This window comes from Homarus americanus, unplaced genomic scaffold (assembly GCF_018991925.1).
Source record: "Homarus americanus isolate GMGI-L3 unplaced genomic scaffold, GMGI_Hamer_2.0 scaffold2604, whole genome shotgun sequence".
Taxonomy (NCBI): Eukaryota; Metazoa; Arthropoda; class Malacostraca; order Decapoda; family Nephropidae; genus Homarus; species Homarus americanus.
Window position 1 is genome coordinate 2,586 of NW_024715203.1, and position 8,991 is coordinate 11,576.

The window sequence follows — 8,991 nt, forward strand, 5'->3', positions numbered from 1 at the left end:
TCCAACTTGATATTCATGTGGATGATGTTACAAGGTTGCTTGAGTATCATGCCGAAGAATTAAGCAGTGAGGACCTGATTAAGCTGGAGAAGCAAATTTTGTCAGAGGATGTAGAGAAAGCTAAAACTACAGAACCAAAGTGATCTGTTACAAAAGAAATGGCAGAAGGTTTTAGGCATATTGAAAAAGGATTGTTTAAATTTGAACAGCAAGATTCCAACAAAGCAAGATTCACCAAGGTTCATAGAGGTATTACTGAATGTCTACAATCAACCTCTGTAATATCTACAGAACCAGTCCCACAACCTTTGCAGCATCTACAGAGCAACTCCCAGCAACTCCAGAACCAGTTAATGCTACCTCACTAGAATCTCCAGAACCAATCCTGTTAACATCTATATCATCACCACCATCTTCAGCTTCGTCCCAATAAAGTCTCTGTCACTGCTACACATGCCCATCTCTACATGCAAGCCAGCCCCATGCTCCAACCTAGGTGTCGAACATTAATTTTTACCTTTTCTTTGGGTATTTTGTCATTCAATTTCATCTTTTCTCTTAAATTACAGTAAGTGATTCGAGATGTATAAAAGGACTTGGGCTATGATATAGTGCACATAGGGTATATGTTCCAACTTGCATACATTTCCAACTTACGGACGTCCTCAGGAACGGAACCCGTTCATAACCCGGGGACCCCCTGTACACTGTAGCATCATTTGTAGACACTGACTGACCTGTATGTGCATGGTAGAAGTGTGTGCCAGCATCTGGGGTATAAAAGGAATATCTGAAGGTTGCCCCAGAGTGAATGGGACACTGTGTGATAGCAGGAACACCATCCATATGAGGAGTGCCAGATTTCTTACGACCACGAGAGGAACGAGGTCCTTCCATGGTGATGCCATGCCAGTGTACAGTTAGGCCTCCACTGTACATTAAGTTTTTGACATCCACTACTACACGGTCACCTTGACACACCTGTGGGTACAACATATCAGTTGAATTATCAACAATACATTCAAGAACTATACTTAGGTTAATTCCATCAAATTATATAAATTATCAGTAAACCTAACCTGAAGTCATTCTTCTTGGTAATTCTAGTGAAAATATTTTCTCATGAGCTAAAATATTCCCATACACAGTAATTACTGCAGCGGTCCAATTGGCCTGCTGCAGTTTCCTCCACTCTTATGTTCTTATGTGTCCACTCTTCCTCGACTGTTTTGGAGAAGAGGCAAATAGTTATTCCTGGTTTTCTCAACCAGTCCACACATAGGAGTTTTTACTGTACCTGTACTGTCATGCTGAGGCATAATTTACTGGGTATATATTACTCTGGCTGTCAAAATAAGTTTTCTTTTCTTAGCAGAACACCATTAATTGTTCATTTATTTTTTCCTACTGATATTACAAATGCAGGTGAACCAACCAAAGGCTACACTAAGAGGTGTGTTATACCTATAAATAAATACATAAATAAAACTTCACATTAAAACAAAATTCTTTCCCATTATTTCTTACAAATGCATATGGACAGACCATATGAATACATTAAGATATACAGTATGATCGAAACAGCCAAACAGCTAATCAATACACCTGTACAGTATTGTATATTGTACATAAATAAGCCTATTTCTTATTTACATATTACATACAGAGAAAAAAACAAACCTCAAATACAACAGTTTGTCACTTTCACAGTTATAAGAAAAAAAAATCAAAAACAAAAGTTTCTCACTTGAATGGGTGGTCCCGGCATCTGCTTGTTGACCACCAAGATGCGCCGTTTGAAGCCATCCCCAGGAATGCACTCCGGCCGATGACAGTCCGTGGTGTTCCTCGGGCAATCGTAGCACGCCCTGGGATCACATAGATATAAAGAAAAATAGCAGAATTTATACCTTCCTTAATTTAGAAAACTTGTCAATTGCATTGACCTACTTAATAGTAAAACATAACAAGAATTACCTTTCCTAATTTTGCAAAGGTGTTGATTAGTATACAGTATGCATCTACTGTGTTGTTTAAACACAGAAATACACATCACCAAGAAACATGAAGTCTACCTTTAATTAATATGCTCAGATATTCATACGTTAAATTTCTTCCTTTAATATGCATAATAAAATATAGTTGAGTCTGGATTTACGCGGTTTTGGTTTACGCGTTTGGTCATTTACGCGGTGCCTTGCCAGAATTGAAATGCTTGAGTTACGCGGTAAATTTGGTCATTTACGCGGAGAGCATCTGGCGGTCCAGCCGCGCCGCGCCATTTTTGGATTCAAACCTCCCGCCATGCTTGGGTAAGCGGCGCGAGTAAGGTTGCGCAGTATGTCGGTGTTGCGTTATCGGTGACGTCATATGACGTATCGGACTGTGATTGGGCCACACATCCTTACCTCCCTCCCCCGCTAGCTGTGATTGGTTTAATGTAATATGACGTGCCCTGTCACGGGAGGGAAGAAGCCAGTTGACCTAGCCGCATCAGTCGCTCTCCTTCCAGTCACTCCGTATAAACTGTGTTCTATTGTGCCCGCTAATCTCGTAAGAATGGCTTCCACTGGACCCCCACCACCACAGAAAAACCTTGCATTACCTGGACCCAGCCGCCCTAAGCCAAAGAAGATACGACGTGCCCTAAGTTACGAAGTTAAGTACAAGATTTAGAAAAAGGAACGAGACAAGTTGATTTGGCGCACCAGCATGGCGTGAACGAATCTACGATCAGGACGATCAAGAAGGATGCAGCCAAGATAAAAAAACACATGAACATCACAAAGTCTGCAGGTACTTCAACGGTGAAGTACTGCCAGAACAAGGTGCTGCTCAAGACGGAGAATTTACTTGTGAGATACTTGATTCGTCAGGCAAGACGCAACATGGCGGTGGACACGCGGCCCGTTCAAGAGTACGCACATGAACTGTACGTAGCAGTGGCACGTAAGATGGGAGTTGCAGAGCCCAAACCCTTCAATGCTTCCTCTGGGTGGTTGCAAGGGTTTAAGAAGAGGAACAAGATCACCAACATTAACATTGGTGGTGAAGGTGGTAGTGCTGACCGTGTTGCGGCGAGTGATTTTCCTCCATTCTTACGAGAAGTTATGGAGGAAGGACAGTACACCGACGACCAGGTGTTCAACATGGATGAATCCGGTCTGTTTTGGAAAAAGCTACCTTCCAAGACCTTCGTTGTCAAGGCTGCTAGCAAGTGTCTGGCCGGAAGTTGCAGAACGAGCGCATCACCGCCCTGTTTACCACCAATGCCTCCAGTACCTGTAAACTCAAGTTATCGGTGATCCACACAGCCTGCAAGCCGCACGCCTACAAGAACATGGACATGACCAAGCTAAATGTCCACTGGCTAACCGCAAGTAAGGCGTGGATGCTCACTGCTCTGTCCCTCTCCTGGTTTGACGACTGTTTCGTTCCCAACGTCAAAAAATTCTGCGAGCAACAGAATGTTCCATTCAACATTTTGTTGCTCCTTGACAACGCACCAGGACACTCGCCCCTACTGTTGGATTGTCACCCCAACATAAAAGTGGTCTTCCTTCCTCCTAACACTACGTCGTAAATCCAGCCCATGGACCAGGAGTTGATATGCAACGTTAAGGCTGCATTCTCTACAAAGAAGTTTAAGCTCCTGAACGACTGTACCAATACCAAGGATGAGTTGCGTAACCCGGGTGACACCGATAGCGATAGCCAGAGCGACGACGAGGAACAAGAGTTGGTGGATCAAGAAGTTCGCGTCAAACAGTTTTGGAAGAAATTTAATGTAAAGAAAGCTGTTGATTTCTTGGTGGAGGCATGGGAGCAGCTGTCTGTGGCAACGATTCGTCACTCATGGTGGCAGGTGTTGCAAGGTATCCCAGGTGGGAGGCAGAGTCAACCTGTGACTGGTGAGGTTCAGTCTGTTGCAGTGGCAGTGGACCTTGCAAGAGAAGCTGCGCAGAGTGTTACAGCTGCAGGTTTCTCCGAGACCACCAACGACGACATTATGGAGGTGATAAGGGATCCTGAGGTGACTGCCGACGAGATGGTAGAAGACGATGACGTCAGTGAAGATGCAGGTGGTGCGTCATCCCGAGAAGAACACAAGTTAACGCATGGTAATGTTAAGGATGCGATCAAGTTTGCAGAGAAACTCAAGCTCATCCTTTTCAACGACCCTGACAATCACCGCTATGAAGTCTTCAATAACCAGCTGTTGCAGACTATGGAGCTGTACATCCAGATGTATCACGACAACATCAACACTAGCCGTCAGCGTAACATCACGGACTTCTTCGTCCGCAACCCACCACAGCCAGCCTAAGTCAGTGACAGTGATGCTATGGACTTTGAGGAATTTGTCAGGGAGGCCCTGACAACTATGGTGGATAGTGATGGTGATTCACCTGAGGGCCAGTAATCTGCCCTCTGCCTCGGAACCAGCCCCCATCAACGTATGCCGACCCATCTCTTCTACTAACGTAAGTGTTAAACCTAACCTAACCTTGATTTTTTCTAACGTAAGTGTTAAACCTTGATTTTTTCTAACCTAACCTTAAGTAAGTGTTAAACCTTGATTTTTTTCTAAACTAACCTAACGTAAGTGCTAAACCTTGATTTTTCTTTTACCTGGTACAGTATATTATTCTCTTATTGATATTTCTCTTCTATATTATGTATGTGTGTGCGTACCATAATAAAGTTAAGATACTATTTTTACTATAACGTACGTATTGTGTCAGAAAAAGTGGAGTTTCGGGGTCGGCCCAGTCTCTATTTCAATTAATCCCATGTGTTCTGTTATTTCATTTACGCGTTTCTCGTTTTACGCAGTACTCCACGGGTTCAATTGACCGCGTAAATGGAGACCAAACTGTATTTTAATATCCATTTGGGACGATATTCTTAACTATTTTGTAATAAGCACAATTTAATTATAATGCCTGTCTGAACTTTTTGAGCTTTAGTTCAAGTCAGCAAGATATGTACTTTCTTGTATCACCTTCACTGAACCAAGGATTCTAAGAAATTCAGTTAGTTATAAAATCTATTTACGGTTAAGTTATCGTACAGGCAAACTAGTTATAATACTTCGTTTTCCCCATAAGCATTATTTACATCCAAAGACACGGGGCCAAGCAGAACTTACAGGAAAATCAAGATAACTTTAGTCTTTACTAAATTTGACTCTTTCTAAGGGCAAGTGACCGTCGTGTTCTCGTCCGCCCAGGAGAGTGCAAACAGGAATTGGAATGAAAATGCGTTCAAAGACTGGGGTTTTTTTACGCATTTCTGTAAGATTTTTCTGCCCTTCTGAAATATAATTCAAAGCCGTGGTAGTGTAGTGGATACTCTCCCCTACAACTTTCAAGCCTAGCCGCATTCCATAGCGACGGAGTTCAGCCAACCGGCGAGTTTCTCATGGGGGAAGGGGTCGCCACCTGCAACGCTTACATCCAGTCTTACTTCCGGTGGCCGAGTATATACAGTAAGCTCTCAGTCTCGCCATTGAAGGATTGAAGTTGAAAATAATCAAATTGGACATGCCTTCCAATATCACAACACTACTATGCAATTTCTTAGACAACAGAAAGGCCAAATTAATCATCAACAACCATCTAGGACAAACTTTCAACCTTCATAGTGGAGTTCCCCAAGGCAGTAATATATCGCCGACATTATACACTGTATACAAAGCAGACATGCAGCAACCACGGCAATCAGAATATATAGCATACGCAGATGATGTCACACAGATAGTCAGGTACCCAGGAAAATCCAAACAAATGATGGCCATCAGAACAAGCAGAGAAATAGAGATAATAAATAACTATGAATGTAAATGGAAGATAAAAACCAATATCCAAAAACTCAAAATAATTCACATCGCAAAAACAAACCCATACCCTATTATTATCAATAACCAACAAATACCATATGCTGCCAACGAAAAAATATTAGGACTCAAGATAACCAGAAACGGAATATTCCCCCACATCAATGAAAGAATAGCAATTGCAAAATCACAACTTACAAAGCTCAGAAGATTCCGCCAATTAAACACCAACACGCAATTGCACCTATACAAAGCACTGATCAGACCACACTTAGAATACCCTCCGATACCTCTGAACACAATCGCAAGAACAAACTTAAATTTCAAGCAGTGCAAAATATAGCCCTCAGAAGAGCCACCATACACACAAACAGCACAAGACATACACACAGAACACGGCATACACCCACTCAACACCAGACTACACACCCAAGCAAATGCAATATGGGAAAAAATCCAGCAAGAACAGGATCCCATACTAAACCAACTAATTGAGGAAAACAACAACACATCGCACAGATGGTGGCCTAGGAGCAGGAAAAATGATAACGAAGAACCAGAGCCTCTATATACACAATAAAAAAGAACCAAAAGATGGGAACAACTCTCCAGTCACACAAGGACCTGGAGGGCCCCCACAAACAAACAAGGACCTAAAAAGTTCACAAACACCCACAATAAAAAACTAGAAACGAAAAAGATGGGGATCATCCCCCCAGTGCCACAAGGACCTGAAGGAACACCCCCCCCCCTTACATAATATGCCCCAAGGAAACATCAAATAGAACAACTTAGCTTAGCTTGGCTGAGACCGGCCTTCCCTAACCGCGTGAGTCCTCTAATGCAGCACTGTTGACGGAAGACAAAAACCCCGTCTCCGCAAGGTGGATAGCCCACCTGCTGTTAACCTCCTCCTCTATTTCCCACTTCTGAACTTTACCTTGTACTGTCCCCTTCTTGCACCCTCAGAGCTAATGCTCTCTTCTCTCCGTATCACCGACCGACCTGAAGTCCATTCTACCCTACGTTCCAGAACCGGCAAGACCTCCAAACAAGCTCCTCACCAACCAACAACTCTCTAGCACTGCACTGTACATACAATATATATACAGACAACGCATTGTGAGTTTCCAATCTATCTCAGTCCTGAGTGTGAGATATCTACATGTACGTACGTATGTGAACCCATACAAAGAGAATTTGACAACTGGCCACATACAGCACGCTACAGTAGTACCTCAGAGAGAGAGACTCACCTGGACAAGGTCTGGTACGCATGGACATCAAAGTGGAAATGACAGATTCTTGTGTCTCCATAAACACATTTTCTGTTGCAGTTTCTGCCTAAAAAGAGGGAAAAAAAAGGATAGTTACATAAATACGTAGTAAGTAATAACTTATAACTTATAGTCATCCTACACACTTGATAACCATTAAATAACTTGTGTCTTGTATGATGAAAGACTTTTTTAACAGTTCTGGGATTAAATTGCTCATGTGCCAAGTTTTCACAATTAAACATTTTATTATTATTATTATTATTATTATTATTATTATTATTATTATTATTATTATTATATTTTGACATGAAAAAAAAACTGATTCAAGTCTTAAACAAAAATATCGTATTTCCCCACAATTACATGGCTTATGATTTGACATTAACGAGTGTGGTGATTGTGGTTAAAACAATGTCAGAATTACATCAATAATTGACCCTATCTTGATTCTTTCCCTGATTCAGAGTTAACAGGGGAGAAAATATTAGTTTACGATACTTTGAGTCTTGTACAGTTACTCTTTTTTTTTACAATTTTGCAATTTACATATATACATAGATAATTATAATTTTTCTTGCTACTAAACCACATACAGTATATATAATCTGACATTAGCATGATCATTGTATTCTTATCCTTATTATTACTACAGTTAATATTAAACATTAAAAAATGTAGAAATAATTTGCTATTAACATTGCAGACTGTACAGTACTTAGGATGTTTTTAAACCATTTAATTATCTCTTTGTTATGGAAGCTGAAGTAAAATATACATAATGGATATTCTACCTCACCACCCGCCTTCTTACTGACAATATCTGGCATCTGCCTCAAGGCCATACCGGCAAAAGTACTGGAATATGAACAATTATTTATTCAGTTATTTCTTTTTATTATATAACTTTTAATGCTGTAATTCTGACTTAATTCACAACGTCAAGCAGCTCTTACCAACTAATCACAACGTCAAGCAGCTCTTACCAACTAATCACAACGTCAAGCAGCTCTTACCAACTAATCACAACGTCAAGCAGCTCTTACCAACTAATCACAACGTCAAGCAGCTCTTACCAACTAATCACAACGTCAAGCAGCTCTTACCAACTAATCACAACGTCAAGCAGCTCTTACCAACTAATCACAACGTCAAGCAACCCTCACTAACCTATCATAACACGACCTCACTAGTAGATGCCAGACGTTATCAAGTATCGAGGGGATTTAGGCGTCAACAAAATAATGATCTTTCAACTGTCCTTCGGAAAATTGTATTTCAAGGATTAAGTGAGATTAGATCTGAGTTAACAGTGAACTATTTACGCTATTATTTACTTTATGTGCCAGATTCTCTTATCTTTTTACGTATATATCTAGGAAGACGTGATGCTATAGCTTACGATATGTCCAAGTGTGTGTGTGTGTGTGTGTGTTCGCACACAGGGTGGTGAAATGCGTCTAGTGTGGCAGCATTATGTTAGTGTTAAGGTGCAGGCATTGCTTGCTCCCTCTCACTATCAGCTACCACCGCTGGCTAGCCCTCATGGCGAACAGGGCAGTAGCTTGCATAAGTCTTCCCCTGCCAGTACACAGTGTAATGAGTGATTGTCAGACCAAACCTTACAGCCCAGAATTATGTCACATATAACAGCAAGTACACCACAGACCTCGTGGTACCACCGCATTCCAGGTTGACACACCTCAGGTCGACCCTAGGGACTTGACCTTGCCCGCTAATGACGTGAGCCGGTGACCTACAACCGCACCTAGCCAAGACACCTGGCCAGGACCACACCTGCACACAATTATCCAGATCAAACCAGTTTAGTGTTAATTGTTAGAGGTCAGAAGCCGGCTGGGCCGACCCCATATA

At 41.6% G+C, this 8,991-nt stretch overlaps 1 protein-coding gene across 1 annotated transcript; it reads right to left on the reverse strand.

The window, feature by feature from the left end:
• Positions 1 to 463: 463 nt before the first annotated feature.
• On the reverse strand, positions 464 to 7,961 carry LOC121854767 (L-ascorbate oxidase-like). The gene is made up of 5 exons (XM_042349536.1): positions 7,931 to 7,961; positions 7,096 to 7,183; positions 1,748 to 1,868; positions 738 to 981; positions 464 to 492 (listed from the first exon to the last, which is right to left on the reverse strand). The coding sequence occupies exons 1-5, from the start codon at positions 7,959 to 7,961 to the stop codon at positions 464 to 466; spliced, it is 513 nt and encodes a 170-aa protein (XP_042205470.1).
• Positions 7,962 to 8,991: the final 1,030 nt, after the last annotated feature.